Here is a 27,118-nt window from a genome sequence, read left to right as displayed (position 1 = left end):
TGAATATTATCCGGGCAACTCAAAGAAGACCCAAAGGTTATACTATTTGACAAGAGCTATATGAAAAATGACTTTGGACTCTCAGTTTTCTCTCTTGCTCAGTTTTTTGCTGCTCCAATGTATGAATTGAGATTTACTTTTAAAGGCCCTCTTAGATTTATCCTGTGTTGCTCAGAACGCTGACATTTCCCATTGATCTCTGTCCTACGCTTTCAAAAGAAGGTCTGATCTTCTGGGATCAGATGAATTGCTTAAGTGGTTACAGTTTTTGCAAGGGTGTTCTAACTGATGACAATGGGGTAAAGTGATATTTCTATTGTCTACTTTGGTTACAGTTTGAATCTGACTTCTTACTATGTCATTTTAGAATCTGGTTTGGATACTATTTAGAATGTGCTTATTCTGATTCTTAGCAAATAGGAAAATAGGTGTGGTGTTTGGCTTTTCAGGAAGAATACTGCTTTGGGGAACTGCAGGGTACAGATTATTTTCATGCAATGGTGCTCTGGGGTCTGTGTATCTAGGTAGAATGGCTTATTTTGAACTTAAGGCTTCATATTTGTTGCCCTCTTTTCTGAAGCCTTGGAAAAAAACCCTTTAACATTACACAATTGAAATACTTTCAGACATTTGCTGACAAGAGGAGTGTGAAGAAAACAACAAAAGGTATTGGCAATAGAACAGTGGGATGGAAGAACTGAGTATCTCCAGGAGTTTCAGATAAAGCAATTATTGGTAGTGTTTACACATTTCTTTAGTGGGTAGAGGAGGCCACCTGATCAGCTTACTTGGTCAATAGGCTGCCTCCAGGATACCTCCACTCACAGAAATCTTGCTGCGTTAGGAAATCTCTCAGGAGCTTCTACCGATAGTGTTACTCATCTAACAAGTGCCACCTGATCATCCTGTCTCCACATCTAGGACTCCAACCAGTCTTTGAATTCTAACCTGCACCTATCATGGGGCTTCTCATATACTGAGTGTGTAGCTGGCCTTGTTAAGTAGGTGCCTGGGAGTTCCTTAGAAGGGTAGAGGCCCCGAAGCACCTGAGGAGAAAGTCTTTGGTTGAGGCCAATTACAGCATTATTCAATATAAGCTGATGATAAAGGCTTTACTATTTTGGTAAAGCAAAATCTTGAAAAGTGAAAGATGAGAAAAGGAAACAGTAATCAGAAGTCAAATACGGGAAAACCTAGCACCTGGTAGTATTCTCTGCACCTCATATGGTAGATGTTCAAGAAAAACTTTCTGAATGAATACAGCTGAGGGAAAACATAACATTCCACTTCCAGCATCAACACTATCACTTAGAACAGTTTATTACTTTGCAGAACACTTGCATCTTGCTGGCCTCAATAATAATTGCCTCAGTAATATTTGAGAAGATAGTTAGAAATTCAGGATTTGTATCTCTTAGAGTGAATTCCAAATGTTCAGTTGTTTTCAGGTTCTTACAAATTTGCTGACAAGAGGGAAGCTAAATCTGTCTTCACGTCACAAACCTGAAAGACATTTTTTTCTTTACTAAAATAAAAAACAGGAGGTTCACAGCAATTTTCCTGAATGCTGGCTATCCTAGACATACGTGTGCCATTACTCGGCTTGCTACTGCTTAGGGAGAGGGCTGAACCACCGCTATGTCTGAGGCCTCACAGAAAAACAGAGCAAGGGTAATTCTGGTTAAACAATGGTTACCTCCCGAGATTATAGGGAGCATAGGAAAAATTAAACCAATGTCCAATTCGATGCCCTTGAAACAAGTGTTGTAGAGACTTAAGAGGCATGCACTGTTTAAGGACACACAGCAGGAAGCTCCTCAAACCCTTTGTGAGGGTTAGTTTCCCTTATTGTTATTGCCTTTATTGTTGGCTTTGGGTCATTTTACATTGGTGCTTTGTTACTGCCCTTCATTTCCTTTCAACCTTCCTTTCTGGATGTCTCATTCTTTTTGTGTCTTACCTTAGGCACCATGACTAGCTTTAGGGTTTCTAGATTCCTTTCCCTCAAATGTTATTGAAGACAAGGAGCATTGCTACTTGTATTCTTCCATTTCTTTGTTGAATACTATGTTTCCCCACAGTAGCTCTCATCATAGTAAGCTCCCTCTGTGGATAACTCTAGGAGCCATTTAGTCAATGTTAGTCCAAAGGTGAAATAGGGCTGATCTAAGTGTAGTCTCATTTCGGAGACTTTAGCTTCACTGTAACCAAAGATTTCTAATAATGTGTGGATAATCAGTGATCTTAGCTTAAGAAATATTAAATATAACCAATGCAAATGTAAAGAGGCTTTGGGTAGTGTCTTTGAAAAACTGGAATACATATGACCAAATGCATTAGTTGGGAAAATAATGAGTATAAGCATTGCGCAGCACACAATCATCTCTAAGCTGGGAATATAACACAGCTTCTAACACAATGAGAGGTATTTGGTTTACTCTTGCTAAGGCCCACACACTGGAGATGACTGCTTTTGCTTTAGTTCTGCTGATCTTTTTTATCTTCCACAGGACAGGATCTGGCCTTGTAGCATGTTCTCCTTAGGCTTCCTAATGCCATTGTCCAAATCTTTGTTTCACTTTAATTTTTCCACACTCTGTGTGGGGGTGCATCATCCTGCCTTGGAATAACTGGTTCCTCCCTCTTTTGCATTTGAATCTGCTGCCTCAGCACCTTATTAAATATACTGAAGCCTATGCTCATTACTTCTATGCAGTTTAAAGTGACTAAGAATCTAGCACATCAGGATTTTTCTGCCACCCAAGAATCTTAGTCCTTATTAGGTGGCTAAGTGATTCCTAATGCCTACACTAAAAGGTCAGAATTTAATCTCTGAATTGGTATGAGGCAGGAGGATGGTTTTTAATGGGGTACTATTTCATTAAATTGAATTATGACTAAGGAATAGTTTATACACCTTCTAGAGGACAGCATTTTTTTAAAAGGGGAATTTTGGGGACTCTAAGAGTGTAGCAAAATCTCCTTCAAGTAGGTCTTTCTTGGTACATGAAATCCTGACTTTTAAAATCAGAGTATCTTCATATGTGGTTTTGGATTCTTCCAAAATATACAGTATTCAGACTTGATGTGAAACTAATCAAAACATAGGAAAATAAATGAAATTAAAACATTTAATGAACATTCTGATATGTACAAGCAAATCAGAGTCATAAAAGAAGTAACACTATTTTGATGGTAAACTTTCACACTAACTTAACAGTATAATGGAAATGTAATATAAACTCATTTTCATATAAAATCTGATTCCATTTAATTAAGATATTAATACCTAAAGAAAACATGTCTTTTCCAATTGTCTGTCTCTCTGCTGCTTATTTTGCACTGTTCTGTTTTGTAGGAGGGTCTGGCTTCCGAAATGCAAAAGCAAGTCTTGCCAGGACTCATAGCACTAACCACAGGCAGCCAATTTTGTTGATAAGAAACATCTAAAATATCAATGATAAAGGGAGTATATGTAAAAAGAAGAGGGCTGAGGCAAACAACCCTTTTTCAGAAAATATCAATCTTGAAAAGATGCATGGCCATTAAACAGTGTACACAGAGTATACTAAGTAAGGTTTTCAGGTACATTCTTCCATCTGATGACTCACAAGGATTAATTATAAAGTGGTGTGACTGAAATAACCCTGAACAACTGTGACTTATGATTCAGATATTTGTACTGTTACCTTATAATTTATTTGGATTGTTGCATTTTAATTTTTGTTTATCCCACTACAAGGTCCTCAGTGGGTAGCATATGTTGTAACTAAAATACTTTCTTCTTGACATAATCTAACACTAGTATTGTGAAGCCATAGTTATTTTGTGGTACTAGCCAATCTTCAGAAAAGTTATATGGGAAAACTGAATTGAATATAATATAGATACAAAAACCAAATTATGGTTTAAAGGAAATTAAAACTATTTCAATGACAAAATATTTTGTTTTCTTCTCAAAATAATCCTAAAATGAAAAACAATTGTGAAATGTGCACTGAAAATACCCAAAACAATTAGGCTCCTGGTCTACACTTATCTGCTAATAAGATGTTTCAGTAATATTGTATTTGTAATAAAACAGTGAGTTGTGGAAGGAGAATTGTATTGCCCACATTACATTTGGGAGATAAAAGAGAAACAATCACATGAGATCTTTCACTGGTGGTCTCGTGGCAGGATGGGTGGAATAAAGCTTCAGTTTCTGAAAGCTTAAATAAAACCTGTCCATTTTATTTTCCCGGAAGAGAAAGAATATGTTGGCTTTGGCCTTAGATTACATGGGATACAAAATTAATTTTAGGTTTCACATGTTGGTAATAAATGTTAATTTAACAGTGAAAAATGTCTTTCCTTGTAAAATGATGGACAACCTAAACTTTCTCATAAAGGCCCGTTAGTGATTCAAGGTGGAAAGACACCAGCGAGAGACAGACTGCTTGTTTACCTCCCCTTATTTCAATAAGTTTAAGGACTTAGGAGGGGAACTATGCAGTAGTGAGATCTAACTCTTGAACAATCCATTAACACAAAGATTTGTGACTGGACTAATTACATCCAGACCAGAAGAAATTTTGGTTACAACTCTTTTCTTACTAAACAAATCACAGGATTTTGTACATTTCTGAAGCTTCCTTTCCCTACATCAACTTGCACATTCTGAACAGTATGTGTGTGCTTCTTCGGCATGGATTAGCCTCCTAAAGCACATAATTCCAATAATTACCAGTGACAGAAGGGATGAATAAATTATGCTTCAAGCACAACAAAATTAACAGTGAAAAATTGTTTGCATTAGTTTTTCTTACTGCATGTGCCTATATTAAATTTAATATTCTATATGACTGAGAGACTCCCAATAAGTTATTAATCTTGAACTATACCACTGCCGGATTTAGGACAAAGAATAAAATGGAATTTAAATGCTACACATGTCACGATGTTTTGAAAAGCTTTTTAAATTTAAGCACAGAGTAATGATGTGAACTGCAAATTGTAACAGACTGGATGAGTGAAATATCAATGCTGTGTTCCTTCTTTACACCAGAATGCCAGGATTAAGCTTTTGATCTTGTTTATAAAACTAAAGCCAAAAACATCATTTTCTCTTCTTGCTAGGAGCTTAGCATGAAGTCACTATGTGATGGGAGGCTGTTTTCTTTAAACAGACAAAGAATATTATAGAGATTCACTTAGAAATACTAAAAAAAAAAAAAAAAAAGGGTAAGAATATCCCATTTTACTCTTACTTTTGAAGGCTGGTAAGCACTTCTGAGTCTGTGCTTTGATTTACCATAGTATGTGCCATCAAAAGAAAGTTCCCTTTAGTCTGAATGTACTAATCATTAAGTATGTATGAAATTTGCAAGGAGACTGAAATGACAGATACAAGTCACTTTGCTCTTCAGTATTATCTTTCATAATCTAAATTTAAAGTAATGTGAGTTCTGTGCGATGGTACAGGCAGCAAACAGCTGGAGAGGGCAGGAGGAATTTTCTATCCCTAAGCTCTTCCAATGAATGCAGACCAAATAATCACTAAGGTGATGTTTACCAGGACACAGGCCTGAGAACTTATAAAAGGCTTCCAGAACATATTTAGCCCTGAGCATGACCATCTTCTATATATGTATTATCCTGAGAGGCGACTATATACAGATCGTGCAGTTAGTTCCCTAGATAAGAGTTAAGATACAGAATCCTACTTTTAACTGAGTTAGTTAGATTTTATCCACATGAGACATCTTCAGCACTACGCTCGCATACCTGCCAGCTAATGGTAAGAATGTCCAGGGGGCAGTATAAGGGTCAATGAAGGTGGAAGTAGAAATGGGAGGGCTGTCCCTATGTTATCTTTCTCATTAATATTCACCTGACTTCTAGACTGTCCATTCACATCTGTCTTGCACCTTGGTAGTGTGTGTGTGCACATGCACACACGTGAATGTATTGGTGAACTAGAATCATGAAATTCTGACAGCTCTAAAAACTGGTAGAAATAAAGGAAATTACATTTTGGAATGCCCCCTCTAAGGTGAAGATGCTTAACCGAAAGTATGCTGTTATTTCTGTGGATTTGTGCTTTGCAGTTTCTCTCAAAATTTTTGTTGCCATTAAGAGGACTCTATGAATTCCTGAAACTTTTCTCAGGACCTTTTTGGTAAATTTAGACCATAAAATAGAATACGTATTATGTGTTTTTAGAATAGAATATGTGAATGTGTGTTTATAAAGGCATAACTCTGATAAGGTGGTTTTATATTTTTACTTTCTTCTTTACTTTTGATAATCATTCTAGCTGCTCTTTTCTCCAGCCCACCCTCCTGTTCAAACCTGTTTCTTGCTTCACAGTTCTCTATAACATCCTTGAAAGGCAACTGCCTCAACTCTAACTTTAACGATGTTTCATGCATTGTGGTGTGTGTGTGTTTTTTTTAGTAGAGACAGGGTTTCACCATGTAAGCCAGGCTGGTCTTGAACTCCTGACCTCAGGTGATCCGCCCACCTCGGCCTCCCAAAGTAGGGAGGGGGCTGGGCACTGTGGCTCACGCCTGTAATCCCAGGCATGTAATCCTCATGCCTGGGATTACAGGCGTGAGCCACAGTGCCCGGCCTATGTGCATTGTTTTCTGATGCCCAAAGGAGGAGGAAAATGACAACCTTACGAATAATGTAGGAGCATGATGATTCTTACATTGGGCTTATACCTGGCAAGAAAGAAAAGAAAAACCTCAGGAGGTCCAAATAATTCCCAATATAAAAATCTGTTTACAAATATAATCTTGCTTTGGCAGAGGAGAAAGCCAGCTGTGGTTGGAATATGTACTGCAAACATGGCATTACCAATACTGTTTATAGCACCAACTGAGTAGGGTCTGTGGCATAGGATGGCAGCCCACAAACTGTGCCTGAAGTAGAAACAAGGTGTGAAAAGGATAAATCTTTTATCCTTCACACACTTAGAAGCCTGTGCTTTTCCATGTGCAATGGCCTGAAATGGTAGGATTGCTATGGTTAGCTAAGAAAGCCCTTGGTAGGACTGCCTATTTCTTTAACAAATTTGCGTTTGACTTTTTACAAGTGGAACATACTTTTAAAACACCCAGTTAATAAAAAAAAATGGTAGAAGACTGTCGAAGGTAATGTGGTATAAATTCATTGTTAATGAGGACAATAACGTTACTCTGCTGGAGGACAGAGTCCTGAAGGCTGGGTTTGGCGCCATCCTGTCACTATGTGAGTTTTTTCTTGATGATAGTGAGCTCTTTCTGAAGTTCACTGAACTTAGGGCGATTTTCAGGTTTATAATCCCAACACTTCATCATGATTTTAAAAATATCCTCTGGACAGTTCTGGGGAGCTGACATCCGGTATCCTGAAGACCCAAGAGAAGGAGAACAGAGAATTTAGAATGGAGATAAGATACAGATGTTCACACAGGGCATTATGCAGTTATTAACTTTTAGTACCTTATGCTGTAGTTATATGGAAACAAAACATCCATTTCTGGGGAAGCTGATTTTTTATTTTCTACAGGTGATGCAGAATTCAATATTACAGAGTTGCAGACTTCTAATTCAAAGAACATTTTTTATTTGTTCATTTCTCAGAAAGTCTGATGTAAGATACATACAAATGCATAGTTTAGTTGCTCTAAGTATTCACTTTCAGAATTAGATGCTGTGAGCAGTTTTAAAAAATCATCTCTACAACCTATGTTTTTCAAGATGAAGAGAAGATGAGGATTTTGTAAATGTGAATTCAATAGGGAAATAAAAATGAATATGAGTCATATTCTTTTACAGTCTGTTGGTTGGCAGTATTTCAGCAGTGCATTGGGTAGTGTGTGAGAGGTAAGAGAACGTAGGAAGGAAGTTAGAAAGGCATCTTCCTACACCCACTTCTACACCCACGCCCCTCACTGGGGCCCAGACATTAGGGCATTGTATTTTATCACGAGCTTCTTTTTGTCGAGAGTGTACACTATACAAGCGCATGCAAGCATGTCACCATTGCTTAGTTATTCCCATCCGTGGTCTAGGAACCCCAAAGCGTTTCTTCAGAAGTGCTACAATGTTGTCACATTCTCAAAAACTTCCTGAAGACTAACTACATTTCAATTTGGAATATTATTTAAAAGGAGGTTTATCTGGCATAGAATACAAGAGTTTGAGAAACACCACCCTATTTCTCTTAACGACAGTGAACAGCACAATCCTGCCAGACAGGGAAAGGGTGGAAGAAAAGCCTATATACCTCTCTCTTGCATTGGAATCCTTTAAACGGTTTGGATATGTAAGTAAAGAGCAGAGATGTTAGATAAATCTGCTTCTGAACCCCAGAGATGGTCTCATAACACAGCCAAACAGTATTTAACACCCCCCTCTCCTCAAGCAGACACACTGTAAGCACCGCCTACCCCTGGGGCTGGACATGAACACTAACAATGAATGTATTTGGCTCACCTCTTTCTACTTGCTCTCTTGCTTGTTGATTTGTCATTCCAGGGTACGGACAAACCCCTAAGCTGAAGGTCTCCCAGAGAAGGATGCCAAAGCTCCACACGTCACTCTCCGAACTGTATCTCCCTGGAAGGAGAACCACCACCACAACCAAGTGAGGCACAGTAGACAAGTAAGCGACCCTTCCTGTTATGTATGTCTGTGTCAGTCACGCACCACATAATGTTTGGTCAATGATGGAGCACATATATGACAATGGTCCTATTATAATGGAGCTGAAAAATTCCTATTGCCTAGTGATGTGGTAGCCATGGTAATGTCATATAACACATTACCTTTTCTATGTCTAGATACACAAAAACTTACCATTGCATTAAAATGACCTGTAGTATTCAATACAGTAACATGCTATACAGGTTTGTAGCCTAGATATGTAGTAGGCTATATCATCTAGGTTTCTGTAAGTAAACCCTATGATCATGGAATGATGAAACTGCCTAATGACGCATTTCTCAGAGTGTATCCCTAAGCGATACGTGACTGTATTTAAACTTACCAAAGGAGGTTGATATGCAGTCTTCCTATTCTCTTTACTGGTTTTATATTCCAGGTCTAGTAATATTACCAATTAAATAAATATTCTTCAGGCTGCTAGTTTAATCAAACCAGCTTCCAAATCACTCTCCCTCCCCTCAAGAATTAATATTCAGCCAGTGTGCAAGCTTACTTTCCCTGTGGTATCTGAGTATCTGAATGAGATGATAGATGGTTTATACAAAAAAGATATACGCTTTTACGTATCAATCCTAGGAGATTAACCAAGTTGGATTCCTGCAATTTTGTCTTACGCCGCTTCGTTTTCTTTCCATTAAAATTACAAACAAACGTAAAGCAATGAGACAAGTTTCTTCATTTCTCACTCATTGCTGTTTACAGAGGTTCTTATACGCTTAAAGGCCTCATTTTCTCCACTGATAGTTTCATTGACGAAAAATATTTTTGTGTGTTTTAAACAGTAGAAATTAACATAGCTGGCTAATAAAAACGTCTTTAAATTACATGGTGCCCTGTTTTGTTGAAATATCTGGGTGCGCCTGTTTTACTGAGCTACATGAGCTAAGCTCTTAGAATGTTTTTGGTAGTCTCCTAGAGAAGCACAGGGATACAAACCAGCACAAGGTATCTTCTAATCAACGAGGGGAAGTGGATCAGTCTTTTCCAATCTCCAGCCTCTCCAAGAAGCGAGTTTCCAAGATGTTCCCAACATATTTGTATTTTTCACTTACTTTTACATATACTATCATAACTAAACTCCATTTACAGTGGTGTTAAAGATTTCTTAAATTATTTCATTTTCTATCCCTCAGGTAGTTTCCTGTCTTAACTCCGCCACTGCAGGATTTATAAATGCTCCTCCTCCAAAACTGTCAAGTTACTTTAAAATAGGATGGCCTTTCTTAAAAAAAAAAAAAAAAAGGGTACTTAGTGAAAACAAAAGTATGCCTGCCATAATAACGGCTCTGACATCAGAGTGCGGTTGTACTAACTGATTATCAGCTCCGGCTGTGTGAATTAGCTTCCTTCTTAGTAGACAGTAATTATGGACATTCTTGGGAGGAAGATTAATTTTCCTGTCTGCCTATCAACTCGTTTCATGCTTGGCATTCAGTAATTTAATACTTTTCATGAAAGTCATTCTATGGCTACAAGTTAAGACTAATTCTTTAAGAAAATGTCGGTTATACAGACTTGTATCTTATTTTGTAAGGTATCTGGGCAGAGATCAATAAAGACATATATTACATATAAACCAAGATCACACTTCAGATGTGAAAGCTTATAACCTAGCTCTTAAACCTGGATCTTTGAACCTGGTTTTGTTGGGTAATTTTAACAGACCAAGAGTAACTTACAATTGTATAGAATTTTGCTACTTTTCTATGTCTCATTTGATCTTCACAATACTCTATAGGGAAAAGGTCCTATCGTTCTTATCTTACAAATTAGGAAATTACGTAGAGTAGTAGATGGCTTGCCAGGGTCATGCAACTAATGGCATAACTGGTTGGGAAATCTGCTCACTAAAAATTCTGCCTCCCTCCCATTTCACAGTACTTAGTTACATCATGCTAATATAACTAATTAGAGGATATATCAGCTCCAAATACCCAGGTGACAAAAGGAAAATTTCTGTTCAATAATTGATGATAAATAGATGATTTCTTAGTTGGAGATCAGTATTCTATTTTCCCTTTATAAAAACAGTACCTTTGGTGACAGCTGTCAATAAGGATGGTAGCAATACATGCCAAACAGGCTTTGAGTATTCTACTGTTTTGTATTTTTTTTCAAAAAAAGTATATGAGAGAGACATATACAAAAAGATGTCTCAGCCATTTATGAGAAAAGTATGAGACTGTATCAAGAGTATTTTCATCTAGGAAGGACAATGATCTGGCTAGCAATAGGGCTGGGAAGGCCCTTTAGTATTGCTTTTTTTTTTTAAAGCCAAATATACAAAAACAACACTTATGATAAAGCAGTGACAACAGGTTTAATTCTATGTCCCACTCCCCACTTTTCTTGAGACAGGGTCTCACTCTGTTGCCCAGGCTGGAGTATAGTGGCATGATCATGGCTCTATGGCCCTAAGTTTCAGAGAGGTTCCTTGGACTGGAGGTTTCTTTCATCTACCCCAACCCCATACTACATGGGAGACTTGAGTGCTTCACCCATTCTGAGACAAGAGTGAAGAAAGAGTATATACTACTTTCACATATGAAAGAAGTATTGGATTGGGCACGGTGGCTCACGCCTGTAATCCCAGCACCTTGGGAGGCTGAGGCGGGTGGATCACCTGAGGTCAGGAGTTTGAGACCAGCCTGACCAATACAGTGAAACCCTGTCTCTACTAAAAGTACAAAAATTAGCTGGGTGTGGTGGCGGGCACCTGTAGTCCCAGCTACTGGGGAGGCTGAGACAGGAGAATTGCTTGAACCCAGAAGGCAGAGGTTGCAGTGAGCTTAGATCGCACTGCTGCACTCTAGCCTGGGAGACAGCAAAACCCCATCTCAGGAAAAAAAAAAAAAAAAAAAAACACACACCAGGATTTAGAGTCAATCTTCAGTAATTTTAGTCTGTGGAAACTAAACTTCTCTGGGTTGCTAGGAGAAGGCCTGTAGAGTCTTTCAGGAGCTCTCTCATTGGACTGGGTAATTAATAAATACTACAAACGTCTCCTATATCAAAATCTCTCCTTCCTTGTCATCTAAATTGTTCTATGTTTCATAAAATTTACTAAAGGCTACTAAAAAAAGTCCTTCACTATAGATCAAGGATCTTCAGAGACTGGGCGCAGTGGCTCATGCCTGCAGTCCCAGCTACTCCAGAGGCCGAAGTGGGAGGATCGCTTGAGCCCTGGAGGTTGAGGCTGCAGTGAGCCATGATTACGCCGTCGCACTCCAGCCTGGGTGACAAAGTAAGACCCTGTCTCAATTTTAAAAACTCCTTAGACTTGTCCTTATTACTTAAAATGCTTTAGGTCTGGCTGTTAGATATATCCAGAATTGAAACTTTTAATTTGTAAATACAACACTTTAGTCAGCTTGAAATTCAAAAAATACACTGTGATCAAGAGGCAGAATTTTACTTGGCAAAACTGTTTAAGAGTAAGAGGACTTTTAAAGGCTATATAACACAAAAAATCTGGCAAACAGAGTTAAGAGCAAATTCTACAGTTGATTTTACTGGTAAGACTTTAAGGACTCCGAAACCCAGTTACAGCTTCCTTAGTGCTTGAAAATGTTTTGTCATCTAACAAAAACCTTTGTGTAAATATGAGTATTATAATCTTTTATCCTGTGATCATTCCCCTTAGTAATATAATCTGACCCTAGAGTTAATAATAAAAATCACCGCAGAGAGAAATCACTATGGAAAACAGCAGGTCTGCCATTTTCTCTAGATTCTAAGGAATAGTGGAAGTGGCTTGCAGTCACTAGAAAGCTCGTAAGAACCTCTCTTGCTGACATACTGAAAGACAAACTAAGAGTGAGGGTTAGTATCTGTGGTAGCTGGGTCAGCCCCAATCAACTTCCAAACCAATTCCATTCAAAACTTTATCTGGAAAACATTTGGTGGTTCCTCAAAAAGTTAAATGTAAAATTATCATGACTTCTAGTAAATACACAGAATAACTGAAAACTGCCCAAATATACCAAAATGGATAAATAAATGGTTGTATATCCATACAGTGAATTATTCAGTCCTAAAAAGGAACGAAGTACTGATACATGATACGACATGGATGAACCTCAAAAATCTCATGCTAAGTAAAACAAGCCAAGACACAAGATATCACATATTATATAATTCCATTTGTATGAAATTCCCAGAAGAGCTAAATCCACAGAAATAAAAGGCAGATTGGTGGCTACTAGGGGGCGAGAGGATGGAAGAATGGGGGGAGAATGCTTACTGGGGACAGGGTTTTATTTTGGAATGATGAAAATGTTTTGAAACTAGAGGTACTGATTATACAACATTGTCGGTTGTACTAAATGCCAATGATTGTTCACTTTAAAGTAATTAACTTTACGGTATGTGAATTTCACCTCAATTTTTTTAAAAAAGCTTTCTCTAAATTCGGAATTACATTAAGGCATTTATAAATGCTTTACAAATTAGTTCCCATAATGAGGTAATATTTCATTTTAAATCAACAAAGAATCATTTTACATTTTTATTCAAAACATACCATACCCACTCACCAAGCCATGGCTTATATGCTGCTTCCCTCAATGAAAATATAATTTCTAATTTCACTTAAAGCACACTCCTTTTTTTTTTTCTCTTAAATTCTTGAGTTGTCATTCATCTTGTTATGGCCCATTTCATCCCAACCACAGATAATGCAAGTTATATTTATTTCCAATTACAATGACACATAAAAATTCAAGTGAAAAAAATCCCTGCTGTTTTAAAATATAATTCCCATCTCCTTCTTTGCTCAAGATTTATATCAGTTCCACAGACTGAGATGCTAAGAAACCACGTCAATTTCAGAGTGAGAAACTACAGAACTGATTGACTTAATATTTTAGGAACCTAACATTAGATGAGGTTATTGGACCAATTATAAGACATTTGAAAGAAATGATCCAGAGCCACAGCAACACTTACTCTGTGTATAATCTATTACAAAGTCATGTTTTGGTATTAAAAACCTTCTCAGATGTACAGTCATATTTAAAAGTACTTATATCTACCTTTTTAATATAGCAATGTTACATATAGAAATCTAATCAATAATTTCAACAAATTAAAAGGTATGAAATTCACTCATTTGTGTTGATCCTTAAATCATTCTAACTTGCATTCTGTGCTACCCCTGTAAATTTTGCTTGTGAATGTTTTGTGCTGATGCCATTCATTTTTACCACCAAGAAAAAAAAAGTGGTCTATTCTTACCATAATTAAGAGCTTCTGGTGCTGTCCATTTAATGGGAATCTGCTTTAAGCCAGAAGATGAATACACTCCACCATCCTCTTGACGAGACATTCCAAAGTCACTGATTTTCAGAACATTATTTTCACCCACCAGGCAGTTTCTTGCAGCAAGGTCCCTAGGTTACAATGAGACATAGAAAACGCCTATTAAAATAAATTGAAAGCCACTTTCACATTCATGATTTCCACACTTTGCATTTTTACATTTGCAATGTATTTATAATGAGGTTAAGAATGCTTGTGACTTACCAGTCCTCCTCATCTTTTCTGTCCTAGGTAAAAAACATCCATGAGAACATATGCATATGGAATAGGCCACATGCTAGTTTTCTAGGTACCACATATATTTCCATTTAAATAGAAAAACACTGATTCTAGCTTTAAAAGAGAAAATTACAGAGGAGAGGCTAAGCAAACTTGGCATTACTTCTCCTTTGGCTTTCCTAGAGCAGCACTGTCCAATAAAGGAGCCATCTGCCACATGTGCTACTGGACACCTGCAATGTGGTTAGTGTGACCAAGAAACGGAATTTTTCATTTTATATACTTTTAGTTAATTACATTTAAGTAGCTGCATGTGCCTAGCAGATACTGAGTAGATTCTGGTAGACAATTCTTAGGGCTTCCCAAAGGTTGGAAAGTGGCTGAGGTACCAGAGAGGTTGGCAACTCTTTTTCTGCTGCATCTGGCCCTGTCTCTCTCTCATCCACCTCATCTTGTCCAGTCTCCCTATCACTTACTATATCCCAGCCATACTGGGCTTCTTTTTGTCCCCAAATGCAGGACAAGTCCCCTAAATGAGGCAAGCTTGTTGCACTGTATACCTTTTGCACTCTAGTGTTCCCCTTTGCCTCCAGTGTTCTTCCAGTTTTGCAGAGCTGGCTCCTCTTCATTCATTCTTAGCCCAAACATTCTCTCTTCAGAGAGTTCTTTCCTGACCACTCTAATCTTCCAAAGTCTTTCTTTGGGGAGGACATTCAATAACCAAATTCATATACAGCCATCCCTTGGGATCCATGATTGGTTCCAGGACCCCCCTCAGATACCAAAATCCAAGGATGCTCAAATACCTGATATAAAATGGTGTAGATTTGCCATATGCACATGCTCCTGTATACTTTAAATCTCCTGTATACTTTAGATCATCTCTAGATTACTTATAATACATTGTAAATGCTATGTAATAGTTGTTGGAAGTCTATATATGTTTAGTACAGACACAACCATCTATTTAAAAAAAAAACTCTCTCTGGATGGTTGAATCCACAGATGTGGAACTTACGGTTACAGTCATATATAAAAAGAATTACATATAACCAAGTGGAGCTTGTCCTAGTAACACAAGGTTGGTTTAACATTTTAAAAGTAATCAGTGTTATTCACTAGAGTAACAGAATATAGGAGGGAAAAACTTGATAATTCCAACTGATGCAGAAAAAGCAATGGACAAAAATTCAAACCCACTGATAAAACACAACAATCTAGAAATACTAAGGAATTTATTTAACCTGACAAAGGGCATATACAAACAGTTAAATCCCTAACATTACACACTTAAATGGTGAAAGGCTAAATTGTTTTCTATTGAGGTCAAAGCAAGGATACCTGTTTTTACCAATTCTAGTCAAAGGGATCTCTTGGAAATAATTTTACTTCTTTTCTGATATCTGCCTCTCAGTTTTTCGTGTGTTCCCTTATGTCGTTTTCAATTTGAAAATGTGATGTTTTTTACATAGAAAATCTTTGGGAATGTTTATAACAAGAACTAGAATTAATGAATTTTACAAGGTTGCAAAAATACACAAAGTATTCTTGTAAGCAGCAAACAATTGGAAAATAAATTTCATTTACAGTAGTACCAATAAGGCAAATACCTAAAAATAAATCTAACAAAAGACAAGTCCTTTATACTTCAAACTACAAAACTTCACTGAAAAAAATCATAAATATGTGAATATTAATATGGCAATTCTTCCCAAATTAATGTATAGATTTAATGCACTCACAACCAAAAATTCTGGCTGATGTGCTGTAGAACTAGATAAATGGAGTCTAAAATGTATATGGAAATGAAGGGTTCTACAATAAAGTAATTTTAAGAAAGGTGTACAAAGTTGTAGGACTTACCTAACCTGATTTCAAATTCCACTAGAAAGCTATAGTTCTCAATATAGTTTAGCATTGGTAGAAATGTTTATAGCTCAATTGAATAGAACAGAGAGGATCTACAAACACACCCACATATGTATAATCAACTAATTTTTTTGGCAGAGGTACAATGGCAAGGTAGTATGCACCTCCCAACTCTAGTCAGTGGGCCAAATGCCATCACCCTTCATCAGAATGAGTTTTTAGTCACTGCAATGCTTTAGTCATGTACAGGATTTCATTGTTAGTACTTTCTTTAGAGTAATATCTATGTTTTATAGCTACATACACTTCTGTTGTCATAACTATCTTCATTGCACCACCAGTTTAGAGATTTGTTCTCTGAAATGAGGATTACAGTTCTATGAGAGGCCAATCTAAAACTAATTTAGAGATATCTCAATTCAGTGTAAATAAAATTTCAATACCATTTACAGAAAATGCTTTTTCCTTTGGGCTGCATTTAGTTCAAGTGAGTGGAAATGGGATCTTTTTGAGATAATCTATGCATTAAATAAAACCTTAGGCCTTTACACCATAAGCATGCACTGTATACTCAGTTTGCCAAATATTCTAATAAGTATTAAAGGAGACAGAATAAAGGATATGGTGTCTGGGCTAAGAAGCCAACAATCTAATTTGGGAGATAAGGCAATCACACACCTTTCTTCCTCCTTTCCTCTCTATTCTCTTCTTTATTAAGCCTACTATTGTCCAGTACTGAGTCACACTTTGGGAGACACACTAGTACTCCCAGCCTCTTCACACATAAAACTGCTAGAGAACAATCAGTGTGAACCTGTGTGTTACAGACTGCAAATCCTACAGGAATTCAGAGGTGAGAAATCTCATAATAGGCTGGTGTTGTCATTCACCCGAGGTATCAGAGATAGCCACATCTCACCACAGGCAGAGGGATATAACAGCAAATGCTGCTCACTGCTAAAAGGAGATGGAAATGTTCCACTTATGTGTGCCTGGTAATCTTATTTGAAGATTCAAACTTCTGAGTGTGTACCAGAGGTGTCCTCCAAGTCATACATAATATGAGACAGGCTAATTAAGGATTAAATAAGAACAAAGAGCAGTTACAGGAACGCCAAGGCCAGCAGGCAATGGAGATGAGTAAATTTTCTTCACTGTCTAGAAAGCACAATGGTGCACATCTTGCTCTGTGGCTACGTTCACTCTTAGAGCATGCCCTACAGTAAGCCAGGAATCACCATGAGGCTGAGCCAGTGTTCTGCTTTGCAATGCTATTTTGCCCCAAGCATTGTTTACTCGCTACTATGATTCTACAAAGTCGGGATTTATTCCTCATGTAAAAAACGAGTTAGAGAAATATTTGCTTTTTTTTTTTTTAAATAAAAACTATTCCCACTGGGTCTGGATAATACTGAGCCACAAATAACTACTAGCACTTATGAGGAGAAAACCTCTTTAAGGCCCTGGAGTTTCCTGATTCTGGCGGAAACATGGCATAAAACCAACAACCCAAGGAGTGAGGAATAAATGAAGCATACTTCATTTGCTCTACTATATTCTGACAAAAAGGGGAGAATTATCTTATTATACAAAATGTATTTGGATAGTTAGCTGCAAGCATATTTGGGGCACACTGCAGTAGTTAAATGCACCAACTTTTAAAAATATATGAATTACATTATTTTCTAATTTTTATATAACTTATACACAGATACATGTTCTTTAAAAATTTAAACACAAAAAATGTGACCAAACGTTTCCCATCAGACTTTGCCAATTCCATTTGACTTATTGTTATAAATTTAGATACATTCTTATTATATAAACTTTGTACCACATGTATATATTTGTTTACAAACCTGACTAATTGTACAGTTCTTGTTCTGACATTTATTCTAATATCATTTGATGTCCTTCAGAAAATGTTAATAATTTCCTCCATGCAGGCCAAATGTACTGCTTGGCAGATTTATTTACTTTTTTTTTGTTGTTGACAATTGCGAGTATATGGTTCTGTCACTTCTTTCCCCTATTATTCTTAGTTGACATATAATAATTGTACATATTTATGGGACAGTGATATTTTGATATGTGTAAAAAATATGTAATGATCAAATTAGGGTAATTAGCATATCTATAATCTCAAACATTTATCATTTGTGTCACGAACAGTGAAATCTTCCCTTCTGGCTTCTTGAGAATATAGAATAAATTAACCTTATTCATTCTACACTGCTGCAGAACACCAGAACTCTTTCTATCTAGCTATAATTTTGGTATCTACTAACCCAATCTCTTTCCATCCTCCCCACCTCTCTACCCTTCCCAGTTCCTGTACCTTACAATTCTACTCTCTTCCTCCACAAGCTTGATTTTTTTTTTAGCTCCCACATGAGTGAGAACATGCAGTATTTATCTTTCTATGCCTGACTTATTTTGCTTAACATGATGTACTCCAGGCTTATCCATGTTGCTGCAAATGACAGGATTTCATTCTTTTTAAACAGGTAAACAGTATTCCATCGTGTATGTATACACACCACATTTTCTTTGTTGATGGACATTTAGGTTGATTCCTTATCTTCGCTATTGTGAAGAATGCTTTAATAAATATACATATCCCTTTGATATACTGAGTTTCTTTCCTTTGGACAAATCTGCTGGATCATATGTTCTACTCTTAGTTTTTTTTTAAGAAACTTCCCCACTGTTTTCCATAATATGTATATTAATTGACATTCCCAGCAACAGTGTATAAGAGCTTCTTCCTTTTCTCTGCATCCTTGCCAGCATTTGATATTTGTCTTTTGTCTTTTTTTTTTTTTTTTTTTTTTTTTGAGATGGAATCTTGCTCTGTCGCCCGGGCTGGAGTGCAGTGGCATGATGTCGGCTCACTGCAGCCTCCATCTCCCACATTCATGTCATTCTCCTGCCTTGGCCTCCCGAAGTGCTGGAATTGCAGGCATGAGATGCTGCATCTGGTGTTATTTGTCTTTTGATGATAGCCATTCTAACTGGGGTGAAATGATATCTCACTGTGGTTTTGATTTGCATTTCCCTAATGATTAGTGTTGAGCTGTTTGAATTTCTTGGATATTCTAGATTTTAGTCCCTTGTCAGATGAACAGTTTGCAAATATTTTCTCCCATTCTACAGGTTGTCTCTTCACTATGCTGATTGTTTCCTTTGCTGTGCAGAAGCTTTTTAATTTAATATAGTCCCATTTGTCTATTTTTGTTTTAGTTGCCTGTGCTTTTGAAGTCATGTTAGCTATAAAACCTTTGCCTAGACCAGTGTCCTGAAGCATTTCTCCTATGTTTTCTGAAGTAGTTTTATAGTTTCAGGTCTTATGTTAAGTCTTCAATCCATTTTTATACATGGTAAAAGCATCAACTTTTAAGTATTATATCGCTTATTAGCTCTTGGAGGTTTGGAAATTTACTTACTCTTAGCTTTAGTTTTCTCATTTGTGAAATGGGGATAATAATTGTACCTACAACATGAGGTTTTTGTGAGAATTAAATATGTAAACCACTTAAACAGAAAGTAGTCAGTGTCAATAAATGTTAGTCACATACAGATATAAAACTGTAAGTTCATCATAGGAAGACTTGAATTTAGCCTCAGGAAATCTGCCTCCTTCCGGTTTCTGATTAGAGTCAACTATTTGATAATTTTCTCATCATATGAATATAAAAGACAGTCGGTTTAGTTCTCCTAAAACCAATGTAAATAGTATTTTTACTGTATGCCGGGTACTATTTGAAGCACTTTTCATATGTTAAGTCACTCAGAAATTACTGTACTTATGATCTCCATTCCTATAGATGATAAAACCGAAGCCCAGGAAGTTAATCAACTTGCCCAAGGTCACAAAGCTAGTAAGTGGAGGAAAGCAGACATTGAATCCCAGCAACACAGCTCCAGAGTCTGTAATTTTAGCCACTTACTATAATGCTTCTCAATATAGCTAATAATTCTCTTTCAGAATGTAATCAAATGACACACACCTTAACCCATGGCCAATGGCTATAACTTCTGAATTTTAAGTAAGAGGCAAAATGGATGACCTTTAGGAAAGGAGGTGACACTTCAAACTCCCTCCCTGTCCCCTAAAAAACAACAAAACAAACAGCCTATATATACACATATAAAAATCTGTTTTCTAATAAGCAGCCAAATGTCACCAACTGCTTTGAAACAATATATGAGTGTCCTGATGAAGGAGAGTAGGACTGCCTGTTTCTTGCAAAATTTTGCACAGTCACAGAAGTGGAACCATAAGCTGTCTCTTAGAGCACACCAGGAAACTGAGGTTGGGCCAGGTGGGGTGTCTTTGGCAACAGAGGTGGTATGTTGAGCGCTTTTATAAAAAACAAAAACAAAAACAAGGCAATACCATAGCCACTATTTAGCTGTAAGTAATGGGATCAGAGATTGACCAAAAAATAAATGGCTACCCAGCTTCTTCTGCATGTCAGAGGTTGCTTATTTCCATTTCAGAATCTACCTTATTATTTCTTGTGAACAAAATACATATATATGAAATCTCCCTACATTTCTCATTTTCAGTGCACTGCTGATTTCACTCTGTTTTCCATTCATCATACTGTTCCTCATCTCTTCTCTTCCCTTTGCAACCTTCTTTACCACACTTCATACCTCTCTCTGGTAACTTCTGTGCCCATTACTGATGGGGCACTTATTTCTAAAAGAGGCCCCAAAGGAAGCCTGCAGCTGTAAAACTGTGAAAATTAGTACCATTATTAAAATGTGTCTGTTCTCTTTCTTTGAAGAATTGTTCCGGTGCCACAGACTTCTGGGAGGATGAAAACAGAAGTCCCGCCTCTTTGAATGCAGCTATCAACTGATGTAGAGTGAGAGCATAATTTGTGCTTTTTTGTTCAGGGTTGGTTCAATGCCCTGCAGATATTTATTGTGAGAGCAAATGACTGCTTATTCTTGAAGCTTCTCTCCTGTTACCTGTCAGGACACTCAGAATACATAGTATTTGAGTCCTCTCATTTACTTAAAGCCACTGTTAAAATGCAAATATGTTACTTGTGGGGAGTACTCATATTTTAGCATAAATATACCACTTACTCATATTTTAGCATAAATCATTTGAATAGATAATCGAATAGACATCAAAGTCTTAAGGGATTAGGAGGACAGGGCTGATATGTTCTGACAGTGGGAAATAATAAGGGAAAACTGGTTGAGCAGAGCAGGCTTGGGTGAGGCATGAAGTAGGCTTTTAAGGAATAGTCAATTTGGGCACTGGGTGAATTCTGAAGGGTATGACAGAGCACTGGGTGGGGGCAACAATGCAGACGTAACTTATAAAAATTTGTATAGGGCTAGGCCCTGATGTATTTATTCTATACCAGGTTATTTCTTCTCAATAGCAGAGGAAGATCCCACTGGTGGCTTGGATGCCTCAACCACTGAGTCCATTTACTATAGTGGAGGAAGGTTTCTCTCTCTGGAGAAACAGAGGCCTGTGGTGATTCCCTTCAATGAGGTTGCTGCCTGATGGCTGGAACACGAAACAACCAAGTTGTTGCCTGATACAGCTGACTGAATGGGAATCAATTATGGAAAACACTGTTAGTCATCTGGCTTTCCTTAAAATGGCCATGCTCAGCACAGAGAAGTGCTTGCTGCTTTTGGATCTTTTATCTCATTTCCTTGGGCGACTTCCCTATAAGAGAATTCTGGTTGGACATGTACAAGTGCAAATTCCACATATTCTTTTCTTTAGCTTAGAAATCATATTCCTAGATAAAGCAAGGGAACTCATACTAAATATGAATGTTGAAGATAACTCAGAACCAAACACACAGTGATAAAGCTTGTCTTAAATTTACCCCAAAAACCCAAGGGGACCTTTCTTTGCATTTGATTATTGTGATTAATCTGGATGGTTTATAGTTTATGAAATAGGTGCTAAATTTGTATATTCAGATATAAATCTCTCTCAGTCAGTGTTGTCCGCTCCCTATCACCTGTGGGCCACATTGTGAAATGAGATATCAAATCTCCAGGAACAAATTTTAAATAAATATTGATCTACTGTTAAACCTCTTAAGATTCTAGTCTAGAGGAACTTGGTGGGGGTACAGATTAAAAACATTTAAGTAAATGTTTTCATCTCTTCAGTTCACAGAAACATATCAAATTTTACTGGGCAATTTAATAACAAAACTGAGCTTTGTCTTAAACAAATTAAAGGCCACTAGCTGTCTGAGGCTACAATAAAATGCACTACAAGGACCTGGCTCAGAAGTTAGCCTTAGTATTGATGGCGATAGCCTCTACTCCTAAAAGACTTCTGGAAGACAGATTTAAAAAATATACACCCACTCTCATTCTGAGACTATGAAGTGAAAATAGAAGTACTTGCCTGAGTGACAAAAAGCATAACTTAAAATGTTATACTTGGATGCAATAAGTTACCTGAGCAACAGACAGAAAAAAGTGACAAAACCACTCCTTACTGAATAGCCATCATGATAATGGCTATCATTTATTGAGTGCTTTATATGTGCCAGACACCCTTTTAAATGTCTTTCATATAACCCATGCTCTTTCAATACTCAACTTCATGCATACTAATCTGTACACTACATACTTCCACAGATTTTTTCCATAAGCAATGATGCAAACATTTGCATTGTTGGAAGTTCTGGACTAGGGATTAGTAGAGTTTTCACCCAGTTTTTTCTTAACGCTATATAAGCTTATATGTTCCACATTTTCCTGGACCTTGGAAATGAGAGCACCAGTTCTTGATTTTCTGAGCATGAGGGCTGCTGAATAATGTCAAACAATTTTATGATCCTTTGCACCACACATCAACCCAGATGTCATGTTTTATAATGGCTGACAGCAAAAATACAACATGACGAAAAGCTACTAAGAATTTGACAATGTTTTGAAGTGAATTTACACTCTACTAATCATACCAATAAAAGAATAGTGCATATAGATAGATATATACAGACATTATTCTGTATCAGATGATGCTGGATAGACACTTGGAACACTTGCAGTAATCTGGAGGAACCAGGGGTCCATGGTGCACCAGCTGGTGGCCAGCATATGACCCTTTCCACTCTAACATTCTGTACACTCCAGGTTAAAGGCATTGTCTTTCTGTAAGTAGTCAGATGAATCTAGCCTCACAGAGGTGGTAGATGGCCCTGGCAAAGAGTTTTCCATGTTGCCAGTACAACAGTGGGTGCCAGCAGCTATGAATGCAAGTCACACTCAGAGGGTAAGTTAGAAGAGTTCCACTATCCAGGAGCTCTACTATAACAATGCATGTATCATCTGGCCTGCCTTCGCTGAATAACTGTGGGTTACAACCAAGAAATCACATTTCCCAATCCTGTAAGAATATTGGCAACCATTGATTGACACCTATTATGTGTTAGGCACAATGCTAGGAACTTAACCTATTATCCCTAATCCTAACAATCACACTAAGAGGCATACATGTCTTTGTATATGGTTACAGAAACAGGCTCAGAGATTAAATAACTTGCCCAACATCACATAGCTGGTGACTGAGTATGGAATCTATCTTGCTCCAAAGCCCTAGTTCTTTGTTTTCCACAGTGTTGAGTGCTCTTTTGGTTTCTTTGAAATACTATTCATTTTATCTTGATAAAAGTTATACTCTTTAATCCCTGAGTAGATAGATTTCTGCCATTTTGTTCCTGGGAATTATTTTCTTTCCTATTTAAGATTAATGAAATAAATCCCCTGACTTGGTACTTAGGCTATGGAATAAGAATATATTGGGAGGACTAAAATATGCATTTTTTCTATTCTATTTTCTATAAGGGCATATAACAATTCCTCTATAATCATTTGTTATCGTTTATAATTTCATGAAGTGATATACATAGTCACACTAAGACCTAAATTAAGATATAAGAGGCACATAAAGATACAGAGCAACTGCGTAATCTGTGATGCACAAGGTGCCATAATGAGCCTCAGGAACATTTAAATTTTTATAGTCTGCAAAATGTTCAGCTACTAATGAACAAATACACCCTAATTATAGTGGAATGCACCTAGATTTAGATACTGAATCATCTGCAGTGGTTAACTCTTTGTAGGATTTTCTTCTTTGTACAAGGGATGCCAGTGACTTTGTACTTTACCAAGAGTGTCAATAATGACACTAAATTCTCCCAACCAGACAGCTTTATGATCAGCTTGCACATTTACCTCTGGTTTGGGGATGTCTGACTCCTAGGCCACACTCCTGGGTGGCAGATGGCAAACTCCTCATCTGGCATATCATCACAAAAAGCATTTTTAGAATAGTTTTGGTCCCTACATACAAAGGGGAAATACATTTATTGTAGCACCACTATTCTGTTAATGGAAAACAGTTTTCAGTATTTATAGGAATTCAAAAGAAGTAATGACTTTCTTTTACGTATCTCAACAGTTCCTTCTTTGCCTCCCATTTACATTCTTTTAAAATGAAATTTTCATTATTCCCATTTCAATTTCTAATGTTGCTTTCTATGTTTATGAAGTAATATCCCAGGTGACTTTATAATAAATTTCCCTTCAGTCCTATGATTGCTTGCAGTGTACAAAACTGAAATAGAATCTAAGTTATGAATACAGGTCTATTTTACAATAATTCATTTTTATCTTGAAACAAAGATCTAAAATTCAATTTCTTTTCTGTCTCTATATATTTTCTTTCCGTAGTCAGGAACGCTTGCTTTATCTTTGTTCAATTTTAATTCTGCATTATGTTTGATAAGACTTTATGGTATTAAGACTTGATTTCATATGCATAGCTACTTTTCTTGTAGTTCTACAAGATAAAGGTTTTTAAAAATATTTACCTAAAATATTCACCAAATGTCCTTCTATGATGAGTTGTTATTCATTCATGATTCTTTGATGTAATTCATAAAAAATGTGCATTGTGCATTCATGAAGGATTACTTGTCTGAGCAAATATTAACTTCGCATATACATGTGTCCTTTTGGTCTCTTAATGAAATTTACTTTTACTAACTTGCAGACCACAGTTACATAAAAGTGTCTGGTGGACAAAATAATTTATATAAATGTAAAATTTATAATGCCTGAAGGGTTTGGAAGAATTCTGGCAAATTTATAGCACTTTCCAAATTACGAGAAGAAAAATATGATAGCTGCTTAACAGCATTCGGCAACAGTGTACAGCAATGGAGGCAAGTGGGTATCATAGGATCTTGGTGAAATTCAGTGAATTACTTTTGTAAGAACTAGGACATAGGATTTTAGAATTCTATGAAATATCAAATGGTCATTTTAGTGCTATTAAGTAGTAGGCCTTTTAGATTATTCAAAATATTTTTTCAACATGCCAGTTTATGATAAATAATACAAATGAAGAGGTATGGGGAAGGGGCTTCCATGCCCTCTCTGGGTGTGCTGCCCTCCAGAACCTGCCTCATCTTTAGCTATCTGGAAGCTCTGGAAACACTGTCCTTTTGGGTTTTTATGCAGGCTTCATTACACAGGCATAATTGATTAAACTACTGGTGACTAATTTACCTTCAGCCCTCCTTCCCTCCCCAGAGATTGGGGGATGGAGACAAAAGTCCCAACCCTCCAGTCATGCCTTGGTCTTTCTGGTGACCAGGCCCCATCCTGAAGCTCCCGAGGGGTTGCCAGCTGTCAGTCAACTCATTAGCATATAAAAAGACATCATTTATGCCAGGAAAAGGGGACAAAGACCAAATATATATTTCACAATATCACAGTCAACTCCCAGTCTTCTAACGGGATCTGTTACATCCAAAGGATATATAACTTACAAGATACTGGGACATTACTAGAATTCATTTAGTCATTAATACTGTAATGTGTCCAGTTCATCATGTTGTATGAATATAACCCCAGAGTGAGGCCACTCAGGTTTGCAGGCTTCCAAAGCAGGAGTAGTCTCAGAAAATATACAGGTTCACTCTTTCAGGCATTTGGTATAATTAAGTTAAAAGACAATGTCATCTCTTGCTCTGAGCCTCTTTTAAGGTAATATAATATTGGATTTCTGTCATATAACCCATTTGTTCATTTCTTTACCCTCAGCTACTGTTTTTCCTTCTGTTCATTCATACTGAAACTTTTCTACCTTTGGAAGGGACATTAGGTTTGACTATCCTGCTTGTCTAGACTCTAGGCAACAATCCTAGTCCAGCAAGTACCTCCCCGTCAGACCATTCCCATTCAGATAGGGTAAGGTTACACTGGGGCAGAACTAGTAGGCTATTTTTACCATCAGGCAATATAGTTGCATTCATTGTTAACTCCAATTCTGGCAGAAGGCCCTCAGGAAATCTGACATAAGGTTTAAGAACCGTAGTTACAAAGTAATTAGAGTCTATATTTGCAACCACTTTTAAGACCTTGTTATTTTGGCACAAATGGTAATGAATCTGACCTTAAATACATGCCAAAGACAAAAAACATAACTTGGACTACAAAATGTCCAAAATGTTTGACAATGATGGTGGAGAAAAGAGACAATCATTTCTGGTTATTTGATCTGGGAACTGAATCAGGAAACATTACTAAGTCTCTATTATGCAGATGAATTTGTATGTTCTAGGAACACAGCAATCTATGGTTATTGACTGACAGATACACAAAAACCCTTACTATTTTAAAATGAAATAGACATACTTCCAGTTTACTTTGGAGTTTTTGCAAAGTACCATTTCTGTTAATCTTATAATCACACAGAATTTAGCCATGTAAAACAGGATATTCATTCATGTATATGTACATACATATCAACCAGCTGGCACACCATTCATTTACTGAGATCTTACTCATAGCAAGTCCTCTGCTATATGCTGTAGCTACAGATAAACTAATTCCTTCCCTCAAAGAGTTCAATTCCATAAGAAGAGACAGTTATGCAAACCCATAAATTGCAATATTGAAAATTTCAAGTTTGAAGGTAATGTTCAGAGGTAGGCTCT

General features: G+C 37.0%; 1 protein-coding gene across 1 annotated transcript in view; it reads right to left on the bottom strand.

Moving 5' to 3' along the window:
- Positions 1-7,140: 7,140 nt before the first annotated feature.
- The window catches only part of FER (fer (fps/fes related) tyrosine kinase), a 498,838-nt gene continuing 478,860 nt past the window's right edge, over positions 7,141-27,118 (bottom strand). Inside the window, exons 18-20 of the mRNA XM_011998204.1 lie at positions 13,932-14,086; positions 8,466-8,588; positions 7,141-7,375 (exon numbers count right to left, since the gene is read on the bottom strand). Coding sequence (XP_011853594.1) covers positions 7,233-7,375; positions 8,466-8,588; positions 13,932-14,086 — 421 coding nt within the window. The 3' untranslated portion in view covers positions 7,141-7,232. The remainder of the gene's footprint in view (positions 7,376-8,465; positions 8,589-13,931; positions 14,087-27,118) is intronic.

This window comes from Mandrillus leucophaeus, unplaced genomic scaffold, assembly GCF_000951045.1.
Source record: "Mandrillus leucophaeus isolate KB7577 unplaced genomic scaffold, Mleu.le_1.0 Scaffold560, whole genome shotgun sequence".
Lineage (NCBI taxonomy): Eukaryota > Metazoa > Chordata > Mammalia > Primates > Cercopithecidae > Mandrillus > Mandrillus leucophaeus.
The sequence above is the reverse complement of the archived record's forward strand: the minus strand, read 5'-3'. Positions and strand labels throughout refer to the sequence as shown.